The sequence below is a fragment of the Lontra canadensis genome, unplaced genomic scaffold (genome assembly GCF_010015895.1).
Source record: "Lontra canadensis isolate GAN:19392208 unplaced genomic scaffold, GSC_riverotter_1.0 scaffold197, whole genome shotgun sequence".
Lineage (NCBI taxonomy): Eukaryota > Metazoa > Chordata > Mammalia > Carnivora > Mustelidae > Lontra > Lontra canadensis.
In genome coordinates this window covers 671,041-691,875 of record NW_022631191.1, presented here as the reverse complement: position 1 = coordinate 691,875, position 20,835 = coordinate 671,041, and the positions used below count along the sequence as shown (strand labels likewise).

At 38.9% G+C, this 20,835-nt stretch overlaps 1 protein-coding gene across 5 annotated transcripts in view; it reads right to left on the bottom strand.

Annotated features, from left to right (window-relative positions):
* PHF8 (PHD finger protein 8) overlaps positions 1-20,835 on the bottom strand; it is a 93,925-nt gene that overhangs the window by 54,140 nt on the left and 18,950 nt on the right. For all 5 annotated transcript variants that reach the window (XM_032847990.1, XM_032847988.1, XM_032847989.1 and 2 more), the window contains exons 3-8: positions 17,152-17,237; positions 16,676-16,784; positions 11,948-12,108; positions 11,185-11,326; positions 9,591-9,777; positions 6,928-7,090 (exon numbers count right to left, since the gene is read on the bottom strand). In XM_032847990.1, coding sequence (XP_032703881.1) covers positions 6,928-7,090; positions 9,591-9,777; positions 11,185-11,326; positions 11,948-12,108; positions 16,676-16,784; positions 17,152-17,237 — 848 coding nt within the window. The remainder of the gene's footprint in view (positions 1-6,927; positions 7,091-9,590; positions 9,778-11,184; positions 11,327-11,947; positions 12,109-16,675; positions 16,785-17,151; positions 17,238-20,835) is intronic.

Below are 20,835 nucleotides of genomic sequence, written 5' to 3'. Positions count from 1 at the left end.
TAATAATTGCCACCTTCAGAACAATGGCTAGCTCAGAGAGGGAAAAATGGGAATGGAATTGAGGAGAGGTATATGAGAGGCTTCAAATATATTTGTCATATTTTATCTTTTTAGTTGGGCTATAAACACGTAAATGTTTATTACATTATTCTTTATATCTTTTGCTATATAAACAAATAAAACTTCAATGGTTCTCCAGTCACCTCTGGGGTAAGTTCAATCTGCCTATCTTTTCAGCTTCACTTCCTCCTTGATTTCTATGCTCCTGTATGCATGAACTACTTCACACAGCTTTGCTTTGCTTATGCCTTTTCTCTATGTCTGAGAGGACTCTTCTGCCTTTCTTTCCTTGGTCAGTCCATACTTACCTGTGAGGTGTCACTCCTCTGAGAAGATTTTCACAAACTTCCAGCTAGGCTAAATGCTCTTCTCCATACTCCCACAGCTTGTGGTAAATGCCTCTATTATGGCTATTAGAACATTATACTGAAATGGCCTACTGACCTTTTGTCTCTAGCACCTAACCCCATGTGGGTGTACTCGGTAGACATGCAATACTTGTGGAACTAAGTAGATTTTACCCAGTTCATGGAACTTCATACCAATAAGTGAATTAATCCAACTCAAATCTCTGGTAGGCAAATTCAATTCATTAAACAGTTATTAAATGCCCAGTGTAGAAAAGGTATTTTGTGACACCCTATTAGGCAAAGGACTAAAAGATGAATAAATGAATTAATAAATGCCTGGGCACAGAAAAGAGAAAAGCAGGTGGGTAGGGGGGAAAGTAACGTGCCTCAGCACATATTAAACATTATATATAAAATCAATGTAATCAAATCAACATGATATTGATATATGAACAGATAAATAGGTCTGTGCAACAGAAAAGAAAATCCAGCATTATACAGTATCATATCAGACAAAGATGTGAGATCTATATGGCAGTCTTATTTTATTTTCTTAAAGATTTTATTTATTTGAGAGAGAATGAGCAAGCACACTAGTGGAGGGAGGCAGAGGAAAAAGGACAAACAGATTCCCCATTGAGCAGGGAGCCCGACCTAGGGCTCGATCGCAGGACCCTGGGATCATGACCTGAGCCGAAGGCAGTCACTTAACCAACTAAGCCACTCAGGCACCCCATCTGACAATTTTAAAGGAGCTATCATAATAATGCTTCAGTGAACAATTATAAACATGTTTGCAACAAAAAAAGAAAAAGAGAAGATATAAATAAGAAACAAATGGAAGTTTTAGAACTGGAAAGTACTGTATCTGAAAAAAATAATGAAAGAGTTGGACTCAACAGAAAAATAAAGACAATGGAGAAAAGAATCAGAAAACTTAAAAGACAGAATAGAAAGTACTCCACATAAACAAAAGAGAGAAAACAGAAAAAAATAAATTCAGGGACCTGTGGGACTACAACAAAATATATATAGAAAATATATATAGCATTCATATAATCAGAGACCCAAAAGAAAAGAAGTTAGAGTATGGGACTGAAAAAGTATTCAGAAATAACAGCTAAAAATTTCTTCACTAATATGACAAAAAATATAAACCTACACATTCAGGAAGCTCAATGAACACATTTATTGTAAACCCAAAGGAATAAACGCCAAGACACATTATAGTCAAACTGCGAGAAACTAAAGAAAAAAAGAAATAACAAAGAGCAAGAAATGACACATATAAGGGAAAAAACAATTTGAATGATGGCCAAAATCTCATCAGAAACCATGGAAGTCAGAAGGAAGCAGCACAATATTCTTCCAAGTACTTAAAGGAAAGAACCATGAACCCAGAATTCTATATCCAGCAAAAATATCCTTTAGGAATAAAAGGGAAATCAAGACATTTACAGATGAAGGAGAACCAAGAAAATCTATTGCCAGCAGACCTACCCTAAATTCTAAACAGGGATACCTGAGTGGCTCAGTTGACTAAGCATCTGACTCTTGATTTCAGCTCAGATTGTGATCTCAGGGTTGTGAGATCAAGGCCCATGTCAGGCTTTGTGTTGGAAGCCTGCTTAAGATTCTCTCTCTCCTCCTCTCCCACCTGTCACACTCTCTCTCACTAAAACAAAACAAAACAAAAAAACAACTACAAAAAACACACACACACACACACTAAACAGAGAGGAAATGATAAGAAACTTGGAACCCCAGGAAGAAAGAACAACAGAAAAGTAAAAACACAGATAAATACAATAGACTTTCCTTCACCTGGATATTAGAAATTATGTTTGACAGTTGAAACAAAGATTAAAACACTGTATGAGGGATCCCTGGGTGGCTCAGTTGGTCAAACATCTGCCTTCGGCTCAGGTCATGATCCCAGGGTCCTGGGATCAAGCCCCACGTTGGGCTCTCTGCTCAGTGGGGAGCCTGCTTCTCCCTCTGCCTGATGCCCCCCCTGCTTGTGCAATCTCTATTTCTCTCTCTCTCTAATATAATAAATAAATCTTCAAAAAAAATACTATATGATATGGTTCTCAGTATATGTGGAAGAAATATTTAAGACAAATAAATATATTATAAATGGGAAGGGTAAAGGGATGTGAACAGAGGTAAGGCTTCAACCCTTCCCTCCAACTGGTAAAATGTCAATTAAAATGTTAATACCAGTAGCTTACCATAATATCTATCTTATCTATTATACATATAAATTAAAACTAGAGCAACTACTAAATATCTATACAAACCAGAAGCTAAAAATTCATATGGAAATTCAAGGAGCCCAGAATAGCCATAATAATCTTGAAAAGGAAAAACCAAGTTCGAGGGCTGATACTTCCTGACTTCAAAATTATTACAAATGCATTTATAATGTATTTATTTGTCTTAAATATTTCTTCTGCATATACTGAGAACCATATCATATAGTGTTTTTTTAAAGATTGTTTATTATATTAGAGAGAGAGAGAGTAATTGAAACAGTGTGATATAAGGATAGACATACAGATCAATGGAACAGAATTCAAAGTCCAGAAATAAACCAATACATCTATGGTCAACTGATTTTTGAGAAAAGTGTCAAGACAATTCAAAGGCGAAAGAACAGCCTTTTCAAATCATTCTGGGACAACTGGGATAGCCACATGAAAAAGAATGAAACTGGACCCTCACCTCATACTTATACAAAAGTTGACTTGAAATGGATAAAAAGAATGAAATTGGACCCTCACCTCACACTATATACAAAAGTTGACTTGAAATGGATAAAAAACCTAATGTAATAATCAGAACTACAAAACTCTTAGAAGAAAATACAAGTGTAAATCTTCATGACCTTAAATTATGAATTAGGCAATGATTTCCTAGATATGACACCAAAAGCACAAGCAAATAAAGAAAAAAGTAGATAAACTGGACTTTCGTTCTTCATAGGACATTCTCACCAAAGTGACGAGAGAAAATATTTTCAAATCACATATCCGACAAAGTCTAATGACCAAAATATATAGAGAACTCTTACAACTCAACAATTAAAAAAACAAAATTACCTAATGAAAAACTGGGTAACAGTTTTGAATAGATACTCCTCCATAAAAAGATACACAAATATCCAATAAGCACATGAAAAAATGTTTAACATTAACAGTCATTATGGAAACACAAATTAAAATCTCAGTGAGCTACCACTTCACATGCACTAGGATGGTTATAATCACAAAGACAGAAAAGAACAAGTGTTGGGGAGGATGTGGAAAAATTGAGACCCTATAATGGTGGGGGTGCTTTAGGAAACAATTTGGCATTTCCTGAAGAAGTTAAAACAGAGTTAACATATGACTCAGCAATTCTTTTCTTAGGTATGTTCCCAAGAGAGAAGAAAATATACATTAACACAAAAACTCGTACATGATTGTTCATAGTAGCATTATTCAGTATATTCAAAAAATGAAAACAACCCAAATATCTTTTAAGATGATGAAAGGATAAACAAAATGTGGTACATCCACACAGTGGAATATTATTCAGCCATTTAAAGAATAAGTACTGACAAATGCTAACACATGGATGAATCTTTTTTTTTTAATATGGATGAATCTTGAAAATATTTTGCTAAAAAAATATTTTGTTGAGTGAAAAAGCCAGGCACAAAGGACCACATATTGAATGACAAATATGCAGAACAGGCAAATCCATATACAAAGAATGGACAGAAGTGGTTGACAGGGGTGGGAGAAGGAGTGGAAGGAATGAGGGGTAACTGTTAATGGGAACAGGATTTCTTTTTGAAGTGATGAAAATTTTCTGGTATTAGACAGTGGTGATGGTTACACAACCTTGTTTAAAAAACTGAATGGCTTCTCTCTCTGACCTTCTCCTTGCTCATGCTCTCTCTCACTGTCTCTCTCTCAAATAAATAAATAAAATCTTTTTTTTTTTTTAAAAAGGGACGCCTGGGTGGCTCAGTTGGTTGGATGACTGCCTTCAGCTCAGGTCACGATCCTGGAGTCCCGGGATCGAGTCCCGCATTGGGCTCCCGGCTCCGTGGGGAGTCTGCTTCTCTCTCTGACCTTCTCCTCACTCATGCTCTCTCTCACTGTCTCTCACTCAAATAAATAAATAAAATCTTTAAAAAAAAAAACTGAATGGCACTGAGGCACCCAGGTGTCTCAGTTGGTTAGGTGTCTGACTCTTGATTCCGGCTCAGGTCATGATCTCAGGGTTGTGAGATCAAGCCCTGTGTAGGGCTCTACACTCTGTGCCAGGCCTGCTTCAGATGCTCTCTCTGCAACCCCTTCCTCTCTCACTCTCCCTCTCTAAAAAAACAAAACTGAACTGCACCCTTTAACATGGTAAGTTATTTTCTTTTTTTAAAGATTTTATTTATTTATTTGAGAGAGAGAGAGAGAGAGAGAGAGAGAGCGCACCAGCAATGGGAGCAACAGAGAGAGTTCAGAGAAGCAGGCTCCCCGCTGAGTAGGGAGCCTGATGCGGGGCTCAATCCCAGGACCCTGGGGTCATGACCTGAGCAGACACTTAACTGACTGAGACACCCAGATGCCCAGTGGTAAGTTTTTTTTAAAGATTTATTTATTTATTTATTTTTAAAAAGATATTATTTATTTATTTGACAGAGAGAGACACAGCAAGAGAGGGAACACAAGCAGGGGGAGTAGGAGAGGGAGAAGCAGGTTTCCCGTGGAGCAGGGAGCCCGATGCAGGGCTCGATCCCAGGAGCCTGGGATCAGGACCTGAGCCAAAGGCATACCCTTAACAACCGAGCCATCCAGGCGCCCCAAGATTTATTTTTTAAAAAGACTGTATTTATTTATCTGTCAGAGAGAGAAAGAGAGAGAGCAAAAGCAGAGGGAGCATCAGGCAGAGGGAGAAGTAGGCTCCCTGCTGAGCAAGAAGTCTGATGTGGGATTTGATCCCAAAACCCTGGGATCACAATCTGAGCTGAAGGAAGATGCTCAACTGAGCCACCCAGGCACCCCTAAAGATTTATTAATTTGAGAGAGAGAGAGAGCACACAGGCAAAGGTAACAGGGAGGGGCAGAGGGAAAGGGGAGAGAGAATCTTAAGCAGACTCCCTGCTAAGCACAGAGCCCAACTGAGGGCTTGATCTCATGACCCTGAGATCATGACCTGAGCCAAAACCAAGAGTCCAATGCTTAAAGGTGTTCGTAACATGGTTAAGTTTTATGGTGTGTGAATTACATCCCAATTTTTCTAAAAATACATTTAGCTAAATGAAAATGTAAACACAACATATCAAAATATGTGACACAGTTCAATCAGTGCTGAGGAGGAAATTTATAGCACTAAATGCTTACACTAGAAAAGAGGGAAATCTGAAATCAGTAATCTAAGTTCCTGTCTCAAGACTGGAGAAAGGAGCAAAATATACCCCCAGCAAGCAGAAGGAAGGAAAAACAAAGATAAAAGCAGAAATCAATGAAACTGAATAAAAAGACAACAGAAAAAAATTGATGAAACAGAAAGTGGCTCTTTAAAAAGTTTGAAAAATTGGCAAACCTCCATCAAGACTGACACAGAGTAAAAGAAGGCACAAATAACTAGTATCAGAAATGAAGCAGAGGATATCACTAAAGACTTGGAAGATATCAAAAAGATAGTAAGGAAATATTATGAACAACTGTATACATTCATAAATTTGACAACTTAGATAATATGGACCAATTCCTTGAAAACACAACTATCATAGCTCACCCAGTATGAAACAGATAATTTGAATAGCCTGCTGAAGTTTAAGGAAATTGAATGTTAATAAAAACTTCCTAAAAAAAAAAAATCTCCAAATCCATGTGACTGCACTAGAGAATTCTACCAAAGTTTTGAGAAAATTAAACATTAATTCTGAAAGCAAAGAATGAAAATTAAGAAATCAAGGAAAATCTAAATAAATGGAAAGACATACTGGGTTCATGGAAGACTCAACATGGTAAGAATGTCAACTTCCCCAAATTGAGACAACTGGGGGCATTTTTCAAAACAAAAACTCAGATCCCACCCCAGACCTACAAATTCATAATTCAAGGGGTGAAGCCTAGGCATATATTGTTTGGGTGGGGGGAAGCCCCACCCCACCCAAGTCATTCCGATTTATAGACTGCAATGCCAGCCTCCAGTCACTATCCCTAGAGTCATGGGGCAGAAAGACCTATTCTCTCTCTGTTCACCAAGCTGACATCAGTCCAGTGCAAGGGAGTCCATCAACCTCTTCCTAGACCTTCCCATTTGCAGCTTCATGAAGTGACCATGCTGCCCACTGGCCATCATGTGAATTTTCCTGTGGTCCAGTCTGAGTTACCAGTTGATATGAGAGGAATATCCCACATAATCAGATCAATACATCATGGAAAGGGGCTGACTCTGGTGCCACAACCTCCCTTTCACTTCCCGCCCTTCTGAAACCCTCCCAGAGGGGCCCAGGGAAGACCTGTAGGAATGAAAAGTGTCTGTCCTTGCTTCACAGAACACTTATAGCACTTGTCCACCTGGTCCCCAAAGAACATCTCGTTCTGGTTAGAGGAGCTGCTCCAGCACTCAAAGAGAGTCAGGTTGGCATTTGTTGGGCGGATCAGGTAGAAGATCTTCTCACCCTGAAACAAAAAGAGGTTGAAGTGCCAAAAATAACAGATTTTCCAGAAAAATATTCCAGAGGATCTCCGAAAGGATATTCTCTCTCTCATGCTCCAAGACCATGTAATATGACAGAATTCTTTTCCAACCCCATCCAAGAATCATTTTCATGTGGATTTGAAAAACTTTAAAAGGTCCTTTTGCACTTTGTATTTTTCAGCTTCTGTAAGATTGACAAAATGACTTGGAAAGGGCATCTCAAACAAAATTGTTCGGCTTAGGACAAATGTACACCAAAAGCTCCTATTTTAGATACAACCAGGCCAAATGAGAAATGGCCTCTATAGATGAGAAGATCAATACTACTAGCCCTAAGAGAATTTAAGGCCACATTACTGATGAAAAGAAAATTAAATTTGCCTTTAAATGCCATTTACAAAGAGTGTTCCTTCTCACACCTGCAATCAAAGCTAATAAATGTTTAAAAGTTCAGTAATTGCCCAAGGACTTCTAGAAGATTATATGTTGGGCGATTATCTGTTGGAAAAACATTTTATTTCCTAATTATGTTCTGCCTGGACAATCACCAGATAGATTATTTGGCAGAAAAGAAACAAAAGCCCACTAGTACAAAAACATCCCCAACTGACACTTGATTAGTTTAACTGGTATTTCACGATAATAAATTTCAATGTAGAAAAGCAACAACACTAGAAATTATCTACTGTAAAATTGGAAAAATTTGAATCAGATCAGTAGATTAGATAATAGTATTATATATATCAACATTAATTTCCTGATTTTGGTAACTATACTGTGGTTATATAAAAGAGAATGCTCTTATTTTCAAGAAATACACACTGATTACAAGATAAAGAGACACTATGTCTGTAACTATTCTCAAATGTTTCAGAAAAAAATATATAGAGGGAACTAATTTATTATTTATTACGTTTACTTCAGAGGAAGAATATAATGAAATGGTAACATTAGGAAATCTAAGTGAAGGGCACACAGAAATTCTTCCCACCATTCTGCAATTTTTCTATAAAAACTATTTTATATGTAAAATATATATATATTTCTATAAAAATTATTTTAAAATAAAAGAGTTAGGGGCACCTGGGTGGCACAGTCAGTTAAGTGTCCGACTCCTGGTTTTGGCTCGGGTAATGACCTTCATGGTCATGAGACCAAGCCCCACATCGGGCTCCATGCTCAGCGCAGAAGTCTGCTTGAGATTCTCTCTCCCTCTTCCTTTGCCCCTCCCACTTGTGCTTACTCTCTCTCTCAAATAAATAAAAGAAAAAAGTTAAACCTAACATTTAAGTAACAGTGATCTACATTCTCCAATTTCATGCTAAGCCAGTGGAAACAACTAGTTTAGTATTCACGATCATTTGGACAATAGCCACATCCAAGTTTTTGGCTCTTTCCTTGGCATTTCTTTTATAACTTTTTTTTTTTTTTTTTAAAGATTTTATTTATTTATTTGACAGACGGAGATCACAAGTAGGTAGAGAAGCAGGCAGAGAGAGAGAGAGGAGGAAGCAGGCTCCCCACTGAGCAAAGAGCCCGATGCGGGGCTCGATCCCAGGATCCTGGGATCAGGACCTGAGCCGAAGGCAGAGGCTTTAACCCACTGAGCCACCCAGGCGCCCCTTTCCTTGGCATTTCTGATAAGAAAATTAAATAGCATGATGGTGGAAAAGAATCAAAATTACTTAAGAAATTTGTTTTCCAGACCTCAAAAGTCCTTCATAGTCACTAACAATCCATATGTTAATTACAAAAATTTTACAACCACTAAATAGGAAACTACCCATAGGAACATTGACATTAAAAAAGACTTGTTATAGGGGCGCCTGGGGGGCTCAGTGGGTTAAAGCCTCTGCCTTCGGCTCAGGTCATGATCTCAGGGTCCTGGGATCAAGCCCCGTATCGGGCTCTCTGCTCAGCGGGGAGCCTACTTCCTCCTCTCTCTCTCTCTGCCTGTGTCTCTGCCTACTTGTGATCTCTCTCTGTCAAATAAATAAATAAAATCTTTAAAAAAATAAAGACTTGTTATATATGCCCTATCTGATGGTAATGGCACTTATGTGACTATATATGACTGTCAAAACTCATCAAACTATACACCTGGAATAGACTAATTTTATGGTGTATAAATTATACCTCAATAAAGATGGTAAGGGGGAGGGGAAGTTTCTCATGTTACCAAGAATTTCTACAGTAAATATGGACATTTCCATACACAGTCATAGGAGTATGGATTGGTTCAATTAAGATTAACAGTCAGAGAAAACCTTAGGTTATTAAAAAATGTTAAGCATCAAAACTGTAGACACAGTTTATATGGCATATCCACTAAGTGCCCAACCCCAAGAGAGCAGTTATATGGAGATGTCACCAAACAATCTGGGAGGTGGGTAGACCTTAGCAGCCTGTTTTGTGCTACCACCTGAAACAAAGAGGGAGGTTCAAGGCCAGGCTGCCTCTAGAAGTCACATTCATTCCTACCTTGAGCACATGGTACCAGACCGAGGTGCCACCAAAGTCAATGTGAAAGTCTGTATAGCTATCCCGCACACTCATGAGGCAATATTTCTGCACATTGGGCCTCTCAAATATACACTCCTCTGGCCACAAGTTCTCCACCCACGAGAGCTTCCGAACGATCTTGGGAGTCTCCACAAGGTTAGAAAGCCTAGCAAGGAAGGGGTGGAAAGCAGATGTCAGCTGATTGGGAATTAAAGGTTAAAGCCTGAATAAAATGTTCCCCATCCCAGTGAGAGTCAAGTAAGACAAAAAAATTCTTTCTGCAGAATCCCTAAGGGCACCTAGCTCACTTATTCCTGTAAGTCTGGTCAGCATCCTCATTCCACTCAGCTCCAGAAGTCCTAAGTTTTAGCTCCACAGCATCCCCCAGTTAAAGGAGATCATTTCCTCCACTAAATGCTCATGACTCTCCCAACCTAGACCCACTCACTTGGTACTTGGTCAATAACAGTTTTTGTACTGTCCCCATCCCATAGGGTCTTTATGAGGAAGCATTAGAGAAACTTCTCAAAGGCTCAGTTTCAGCTAAAGAAGTACCTCTCCCAAATACCTGATTGTTTTTGTCTTATGTAAAAACCACAAACCTTATAATGCTGCACTTCCTTCCTTGTCCTGACCTTCAGGAAATTTACTGAACACTCTACAGTCCTTCTCTACCAACTACCCAGACACTCATACACACATTTTGTGTGCAGATTACCCTCCAGATGCATCCTATTTCCCCTTTATTTTCCTTTTGTTCCAATTTTGTCCATTTTTTCCCTCTGTATCTCTGTAAGCTACTTCAAATAGTCTTTCAAGATGAAGGGAGATATAAACAACCATAGTTTTTTTTTAAATCCTCAGGTTGTTAAATTTGTATGTTAAAACCAACAGCAAGGGTTTTAATATTGTACTACAGTTATGTAAGATGCTGCCATTGATAGAAACTGGCTGAAGAATACACAGGACCTCCCTGTGTATTTTTTTGCAACTTCCTGTAAATCTGTAATTATGTCAAAATTCAAAGTTAAAAAAGTAATCAGACAGGAAGCTTTCTAAGTACAAATGGATATGTTATATAATACTTTGGGAACTCCCACAGTTCCGAGCACAGAGAAGACTACATATATCTACTGAGTGCATGAGTCCACGTAGAATCATTTAAAGGTTATTAGCTTTTGTTTTTCTTTTAAATCTAAGAAACCTTATCCTTAGAGAAACTACTTGGGGTTAATTCAGTAAATCTATTTCCAAGGACAGCGGACCTATCCTGAGAGTTAAACAGTGGCCATGCCACAATCTAAATACCAAAAACAAGGTCTAAGAAAGCTGCCCTATCTCTTGAAGGAGACAAAAAATAATTAAAATAGCTACTGCATACTCTATCTAACGCTAGAAACTGTAAAGAGAAACACAATTTAGTTGTTATAATGTGATCATCTACCCTAGAAAGTATAAACCATCTCATCATCCCAAAGGAAGAAACTACCAAGAGGAAGGGAAAGGAACACTTATACTCAGTATATCACAAGTTCCAAAGACTTTGTTTTTTACTTACCGCTGCCCTTCCTACCTGGTATCAGAGAATTCCAAACTAATGACATTGAGGACTTTCTCCCTCTTTCCACTGTAATAATATTTCACAAAATCACCGAGCTTCATCTTGCAGTCGGCCTGGCGGGTCACATCAATCACATCAATCTCTTTGTCAGAACCTGGAATAAAGAGATGGGTTCTGTACCAAGTGGCCTTGGACCAGGGAAGCCTCCCTCCCCTCCTCACCTGTCCCTACAATGGACTGACACGCAAAACTTCTCACCTCAGACACACTGCATTTGTGTGTGCATGTTTTAGAGGTAGGGGTAGGAATCCCTCATACTCTCCTTAGATCTACATGCTGGGTCCAGGTCTGCTACAGCAACAGAACAGCCTGACATACAGCATCACTCACAGTACAATCCATGTGCCTGGGCCCTATTTCCTCACTTCTCTTGCTATCCCCAAAAAGTCATGCCCAGGAGACAACTGGCACATGAGGGCAAAAGTCAAAGGCTTTCTCATCTCAACAGAAAAGAGACCATCATGATCCCTGGAATTCTCCAGGTTAAAAAAAAAAATGGGGCTCAGCCTAGGTGTTTGTGGCCTACAAGGAGGAAAAGGAAAAGAAAAGCAGGATTTTGGTTCTAGCTTTGCCAAAGAATGACTCTGGGTAAATCCCTTTGCCTCAGATTGCCAAGATGGCTAGAAAAGAAATGTAAAAGTAGACTGGAGGGGAAGGGTCATGGGACTTGATGAGAATAAACAATGTCACAGTTAAGAGGATCCATGGTGCTTACCAACATAGTGTTCCACATCCCTCACAGTGAATGATGGAGAGGGCAGTGTCATCCCCAATCCATCCTTCTTCAAGACTAGGATGGGCACACTGAAGCTATTCTCTTCCAGGAATTCCACGGTCAGCTGACTTCCAGTGGGCTTCAGAATCACTTCATCTGAGCTGTGGGCCACATGAGAGAAAGCCTGAGCCCCAGAGGCTCTGCCACAGAAGGCCTCACTTGATGCTGCTATTCACCCAAGGGGTGGGGCCTTCTTTAGTGGACCTTAATGTGGGGTAGAAGCTAATGTCATACACCTCATTTGCCAGGGAAGAAATGACCTATCCTAGGCAAGAAGCCTGGTCATTGGCAGAGGTGAGGAGCTAAACTTAGGATATATTGTCAATAGGGTACTCTTCTCTGAATGCCAAAAAAAAGAAATCAGCCAACAGCCTGTCCAGAAAGTAAAGATGTGTCTGCAAATTTAGCTAATTCACTCTAACCCAGAGCAGCATCACCCATTTAAAGACTGGCAAATAAAGAGAAAAGACTGATTTTTGGATGACATATCCAATAAAGGGTTAGTATCCAAAACATATAAAGAACTTACACAACTCAACACAAAAAAACACAAGTGATCCAATTAAAAAATGGTCAGAAGACATGAACAGACACTTCAAAGAAGACATAGAGATGGCCAACAGACACATGAAAAGATGTTCAACATCATTCATCACCAGGGAAATGCAAATCCAAACTACAGTGAGCAATCACCTTACACCTATCAGAAAGGCTAAAATCAAAAACAAGAAACAAGTGTTGGCGATAATGTGGACAAATAGGAACTCTCATGCACTGTTGGTACGAAGCAAACTGGGACAGCCACTGTGGAAAACGGTATGGAGGTGCCTCAAAAAATAAAATAGAACTGTCATAAGATCCAGTAATCACACTACTGGGTATTTACCCAAAGAATACAAAAACACTAATTTGAAAGGATATATGCAGCCCTATGTTTATTGCAGTAATATTTATAATAGCCAAATAATGGAAACAGCTCAAGTGTTCAATAGTTAATAATAGATGAATGAATAAAGATGTGGTGTACATATGCACATACACACAAACACACACACACAATGTGTACTATTCAGCCATAAAAAGGAATGAAATCTCACCATTTGCAATGACATGGACGGAGCTACAAAGTATACTGGTAAGCAAAATAAATCAGTCAGAGAAAGACAAATACCATATGATTTCACTCGTATGTGGAATTTAAGAAACAAAACAAAGGAAAAGTAAAGAGACAAACCAAAAAACAGACTCTTAACTATAAAGAACAAACTGATGGTTCCCAGAAGGGAAGTGGGTGGCGGGATAGGTGAAATAGGTGGTAAGAATTAAGACTACAGTTATCATGATGAGCAATGAGTAATGTATAGAATTGTTGAATCACTCTATATTGTATACCTGAAACTAATATAACACTGTATGTTAACTATATTAGAATTAAAATTTAAAAAGAAGAAAAAGACAAGACTGATTAAAAAAAAACAATTTTTTCAAGCACCTTCTCAACACATATACTTAGTTAACTAGAAAACTAGAAATCATGCTGGAGATAGACTATTTGGCCAAGTTGCATTGGAACAAACACCTGGAAAAATATTAAGCTCAATGTGTATCTCACTCTTTACATAATTCTAAATGGATCTAAGATTAAACTGAAAAACATGAAGTCACAGAGTAGTAGAAAAACATGGGAGAGACAAGGCCCAGTGGTAATTAAAAATAGCAATAAATAAATTTAACTACATAAAAATTAAAATTTCCTACAAGGAAACTTAGGGGTGCATGTATCTTCGGTGTTTTTTCTCTTCTTTGGGTAAATACTCAGTAGCAGAATTACTGGATTATAGGACATTTCTATCTTTAAAAATTTTCCACGGTGGCTGTACCACAGTGGCTGTACCAGTGCATAAGGGTTCCTTTTTCTGCACATCCTCTCCAACACTTGCTATTTCTTATCTTTTTTATTCTAGCCATTCTGACAGGTCTAGGGTCTAATAATCTCATTGTTTACTGTAGTATTATTTACAATAGCTAATACAGAGAAGCAACCTAAATGTCCATTCATAGATGAATGGATAAAGATGTGGGTGTACATATACACAAACAATAGACTACTACTCAACCATAAAAAAAAATGAGATCTTGTCATCTGCAACATGGATGGTTCTAGAGGACATAATACTAAGTGAAACAAGCCAAAGAAAGACAAATACCATAGGATTTCACTCATGTGGATCATGATGATCATTGAGTAATGCATAGAATTGATCATTTATACTGTATAGTTGAAAAACTAATAAAAGACTCTATGTTAATTATACTTCAACAATAAATACATGCTTAAATAAAATTTTGTGCAAGAAAAGCTATTATAAATCAGTAAAAATGGGCAGTAACCCAATAGAAAAATTGTCAAATGACATAAGCTGGCAGTAACCAGAAAAAGAAATAAAGATGACTTATAAAAGCACAAAAATATATGTACCTTCTGTGCACCTGAATGTTTATAGCAGCAATGTCCACAATAGCCAGACTATGGAAAGAACCTAGATGTCCATCAACAGATGAATGGATAAAGAAGATGTGGGGTGTGTGTGTGTGTGTGTTTGTGTGTGTGTGTGTGTGTGTGTGTGCATATATAGTGGAATACTATGCAACCATCAAAACAAATGAAATCTTGCCATTTGCAGTGACATGGATGGAAATAGAGGGTAGTATGCTGAGAAAAATAAGTCAATCCGAGAAAGACAATTATCATATGATCTCTCTGATATAAGGAATTTGAGAGGCAGGGCGGGGGGCTTTAGGGGGTAGGGAAGGGAAAAACGAAACAAGATGGGATCAGGAGGGAGATAAACCATAAGAGACTCTAAATCTCTTGAAACAAACTGAGGGTTGCTGGGGGGTGGGGGAGTAGAGATAGGGTGGCTGGGTTAGGGACACTGGGGAGAGTATATGCTAGGGGAGTACTGTGAAATGTGTAAGCCTAATGATTCACAGACTTGTACTCCTGAAGCAAATAATACATTATAGGTTAATAAAAAATATATATGGTATCATCGCTTTGGAAACAATTTAGCAACATTTATAAACATTTATTTAAGATTTTATTTATTTATTTTACAGAGAGAGATCACAAGTAGGCAGAGAGGCTGGCGGAGAGAGGGGGAGGCAGGCTCTCTGATGAGCAGAGAGCCCAATGCGGGGCTTGATCCCAAGACCCTGATATCATGACCTGAGCCGAAGGCAGAGGCTTAACCCACTGAGCCACCCAGGCGCCCCCATTTATAAACATTTTTAAGGCACATATTCTTTGGTCTAGCAATTTCATTTTTAGGTAGTAAATCCACACATATACTCATCCACATATACAAAAACTTAGGTACAAAGACATTCACTGCATACACTGCAACACTTTTTTCTAACAGCAAAATACTAGAATCAATTTAAATGTTCAATATGGGATGGGTTAAATAAATTATATAACCATACAACAGAATACTAAATGTTCATGAAAAAGAATGAAAAACATCTGCATATGCTATTATGGATTAATCTCCAAGATATGTAATTTTGGTTTTAAAAAAAGCAAGATGCAGAATACAGAGTGTATTAATGCTTTTTCAGAAAAGCAGGACACACACACACATACACACACACATTTATATTAAAAAACTATTTCTTAATGAATGCACAAGACAGTGGTTGACTGGAGAAGAGATCTAAGGGAGGAGAAAGGAGACTCACTGCCTCTGAACAAACAAATCAAAGAATATTAAGTTGAAGGAACACATAATCCTAAATAACATTTCAATTACAGGAAAGCTGAAAATGGTTGTGCAAATTAAAAACCAAGCAAAAGACAGTGCTTTATTCATTACTTTTTCTAACTCATTACTTTTATTCAAGTAATTTATTTTTAATAAGCCCATTTTAATATTTTTTAAAGGGAAAAAAAGCCACCTGGCTGGCTCAGTCAGTAGAACATGACACTCTTGATCTCTGGGTCATGAGTTCGATCTTCATGTTGGGCAGAGAGTTTAATTTTTAAATAAAAATTTTTTAAAATTAAAAAAACAGATTAAAAGGGGAAAAGTATTTTTTTTGATTTAAAAGAAATGCATGACCACTCAAACATTTTTTTTTAATTTTTAAAAAGTTTCCTTTTCTCTACAATGAGAGAATTAAACTTTCTGATTTTTAGACTCCTAGTTGAAGCATTCCTTGGGTGCATGTAAATATCCTCTCCTGACAGTAAAAACTGATTCCCAATCTACCAAAGGTTTTTACAAGCAGATGTTAACATACTCTGCATGTTAAGTGAAACTCTAACAATGTTTCTTAGAAAATGACTAAAACAGGGGTGCCTGGGTGGCTCAGTTCATGATCCCAGAGTCCTGGGATGGAGCCCCATGTCAGGCTGCCTGCTCAGCAGGGAGTCAGCTTCTCCCTCTCCCTCTGCCGGTCCCCCCGTTTGTGCTCTCTCCTCTCTCTCTCAAATAAATAAATAATCTTTTTAAAAATGACTAAAACAGAAGATCCATCCCCAAAGGGAACACACAGAACCCTAAAGACATTCCCAAATGAGGGAGGCACCTAACAGGACAGCCAGTGGGAAAGTTGGGAAGAGATGGATCCTAGCCTCCCAGAGCCCTGGCATTCACCAACCCTCACCTGTCAAAGGTCCTACTCCGGAGCTCTCGAATGAACGTAGGGCTTCCAGTCTTCACTGGCTTCCCCTTGTGTGTATCATGCCCTTTGGAAGATACACGGCGTTTTTTCACTAAGCCAGAAAAAGACATGAGACTGTGAGTCAGAATGGCCATGCGCTATGGTTCCAGGAGCAAAGGATATAGCAGATCCTGCTTCTCTTCCAACCTAACAACTTCTTGGAACACTTGGGAGTCAAGGAGGCCCTCACAAACTCAGGGAAAGCTCCTGGTGAAGCTGGTGCTTTCTCTGAGGAAGTCCCTAGGGAGATAAAGCTCTGCACTTCTGCCCTCTCAGTGGGGCAGCTACTAGCCTGACGGGTCTACACAGGCTTTTGCTATTTCCCAAGTATTCAGGCAAAGGCAATCTCCCTTCCAAGCTTCTTTTGCTTTGTCTCACCTCTGGACCATCTTCTCTTGGAAACCCCAAGATCTACTTACTAATGGAGGGCCCATGTAAGACTTCACAGTTGGGGCAGTGGTAGAGGTCAATGTCAGCAGCCTTTTCCTCTTCGACACCAACACAACTAGAAAAGAGAAAAATCAGTCAAGGATTATAAGGAAATTTTATTTCTCATAAGGTATAGAACTGTGCTGTCCAGTACACATGCTATTTACATTTAAATTAATTCAAAACAGGGAGGAACAACATGATCATACTAGCTACATTTCAAAATCTCAGTAGCCACATGTGGCTAAAAGTTACCATATTGGGCAGATTATCAAACATATTCATCAATACAAAAAGTTATACTGAACCACACTGGTCTAAAACGATTATGACAGAGCTAAAAATATAGACAGCAAAGCTTCATTAAGACTCAAAATGGTCAAGGGCTACCTAGGTGGCTCAGTCAATTAAGCATCCAACTCCTGATTTCAGCTCAGGTCATGATCTCTGGGGCCTGAGATGAGCCCTGCATTGGGCTCTGTGCTCAGCAGGGAGTCTGCTTTAGGTTCTCTCCCTCTCCATTTGCCCCTCCCCCCTCTCACACACTCACTCTCTCTCTAAAATAAATAAATATTTTTTTAAAAAAGACTCAGAATGATCAAAGCTAGAAGAGACTCTAGGACATGTTGTCCAATACAAATATAATGTCCAATACAAACACAAATAGCTGCATTAAAAAGGTAAAAAGAAACAGGTGAAATTAATTTCAGTAATATTTATTTTAACCAATACATCTAAAATATTCTTACTTCAACATGTAGTCAAAAATTTAAACTTTAGGGGCGCCTGGGTGGCTCAGTGGGTTAAAGCCTCTGCCTTCGGCTCAGGTCATGATCCCAGGGTTCTGGGATCGAGCCCCACATAGGGCTCTCTGCTCAGCACGGAGCCTGCTTCCTTCCTCTCTCTCTGCCTGCTTCTCTGCCTACTTGTGATCTCTGTCATATAAACAAATAAAAATCTTAAAAAAAAGGAAAAAGAAAAAAAAAAGAAAGCCAGATTTTAAAAAAAAATTTTAAACTTTATTTAGCTATTTTACTTGACTAAATGAAAAGGACTGAAAAGAGTATTTTGTAATCGATAGTGCTTCTGAGCGAAGGACCACAGGTAATCGTTTTTTTCCTCCTTATTTGTATTTTCTAATTCTCTACAATGGATATGTATTACTAATTTCATACTGTAACATCTAAAAAAGATTTATTTCATTTTGAAAATTTAAGTTTGCATGTATGTGAGGTGGAAATCTTACAAAATTAAACCCTTCTTCACCAAAGAAGTCACCAGCAGCCCTCCTAATAACTTCTGGCTAAGATCAAACTCCTGAATTACTTGGTCAGCATAAAAAAAAGGGCAGAACTCTGTAACTGTTTTGTCCAAGATCATGTTCACAAACTGACTTCCTGGGATCAGGACCCCACCACCATTCCAACTGCTAATCCTATGCCCATAAAACCTGCTGCATATCAATATAAATTGGGGATATCACCATCAACTAGGTAGAGGGTTTTTTTTTAAGGGCTCAGGGAACGTATATATAGTACTTAGCACAGTGAGCACAGAGAAGCACATGTCACCCTTCACCTGCCTAAACTTTCTTTAAATATATTCCCCAGACCTTGTAGCATTAACTCACTTCCTCGGACTTGTTTTCAGTCTCACACCCATTAGCCTGGGACACTGCTCAAGAAGGAACTGCTCCACTCGTTCCTCCTTCCTGAACTTTCATCCCATCAAACATCCACTGGTCACTGACATTCCTAACTTTTCTCTTGTACCCCCAGCAACCTCATTCCTTGGTAAGCAGACCTCTCTAATTCACATCCCCTTCAACAAACCCCTTCTTCACCTTCCTGGCTTAACTGACAGCAGTGTCTCCTAGAAGAAAGCCATTTTCCCTACACGAATGCCAGTCAGCTTGATCCACAGACTACAGACCACAGTTTTGGTCAACAGCTGTTTCCCACAGCTCTGTGGTAAATACAAAAAGTCAGAGCAAGCATTCAAAAAACTTGTATGGCAATTTGGCTGAGTAATTTTATGTCTACTCTTGAATCTAACAATAAAAAAATTGGGACTTGTATTTTGTATAGCTTTTTTTGTTCAACTATTTTTCTATTAATTCATTTTTTATTTTGCCAAATGACAGGTCCATTATAGATTGGAAAGTTAAACCAACCAACCAACCTGGTTCTTAGCCACAGAAAGTCTAAGAAGCACTATGCTAGAGCCGTGTCAGGCAGAAGCTGTGCCTTCTACCAGACCCTTATAACTCGGGGCTGCACTGGGGGTAGACATTCCCCTCACTTTCTAGTGAGACTTTTGAGATCATCTCTCCTCTACTCCTGTGTAAGATCTCTTACTCCTTTGAGCTTCATATCATCTAGCCATGCCTCTTCCCACTCCTCTTCACTGCCAGCTACTCAACTCCCCAACATAACCCTTTTACTCATTAAAGAACCGGCTCGCAGATTTCTCTCCATCCCATGTCCTGCCAACATCCCACAAGATGTCAGTATTGATGCAGAGGCCCAACAACCTGGCTCCTTAGCTCTTTGACCTTCTCATCTTCAGAGGCTACTCTGCCGACTTCCCTTTCAGCTATCCATTCTCATGGTCATCACTTGTCAAAACTTGCAATTGCTCCACATCTGGAATATGAAATTCATGTATCACACAATGTGACCACAAATGTAATCATCCAGCTCTCATTCATTATACCTGTTCTTTGCCCTCAAAAATCCCTTGATCCTACTTTTCACCTATTCTTAACTTCACCCTTCTTCCCCAGTCTACCTCAGATTCTAGCATTCCTCACTTCAGCCATTGTCGTACAGATATCCTCCCTTGCTCCGCTGCCTTTCCATCACCCCCACATGCAAATCCCAACCCTGACTCAATCCAACCATGTAACACTGGACCATTGGACATGGCTGGAGAAAAATTACCCACTGGATAGATGCCACAAAAAATTCACACTATCCAAAATATCTGAGTCACAGAATAGCCAACACAATATCGAATGAAAACAACAAAGTTGGAAGACTGACACTACCTAACTTCCAAGACTTACTGTAAAACTACTGTAATCAGGGGCACCTAGATGGCTCAGCCAGTTAAGCAGCTGCCTTCAGCTCAGGTCATGATCCCAGGGTCCTGGGATCAAGCCCCATGCTGGGGTCCCTACTCAGTGGGGAGTCTGCTTCTCCCTCTCCCTCTGCCCCTCCCTCTGCTCATGCACACACTCTTTCTCTCTCTCTCAAATAAATAAAATCTTTAAAAAACAAAAAAGGGTGGCTGGGTTATGGACACTGGGGAGAATATGTGCTTTGGTGAGCGCTGTGAAATGTGTAAGCCTGATGATTCACAGACCTGTACCCCTGGGGCAAATAACACATTATATGTTAATAAAAATAATTTTTTAAAAAAACAAAAAAGATTTGAAAAGAAAGTAAAGCTACAGTAATCAAGACAGTGTGGTACTGATGAAAGATAGAAAAACAGATCAATAGAACAGAATAGACATCCCAGAAGTAGATCCACATAACTAAACTTTGACAAAAGAGCAAATGGGACAACAAGATGGTCTTTCAAACAAATGGTACTAGAACAACTGGACATCCACACACAAATGAATCTAGACACAGACTTTGCACACACAAAAATGAAACGAAAATGGA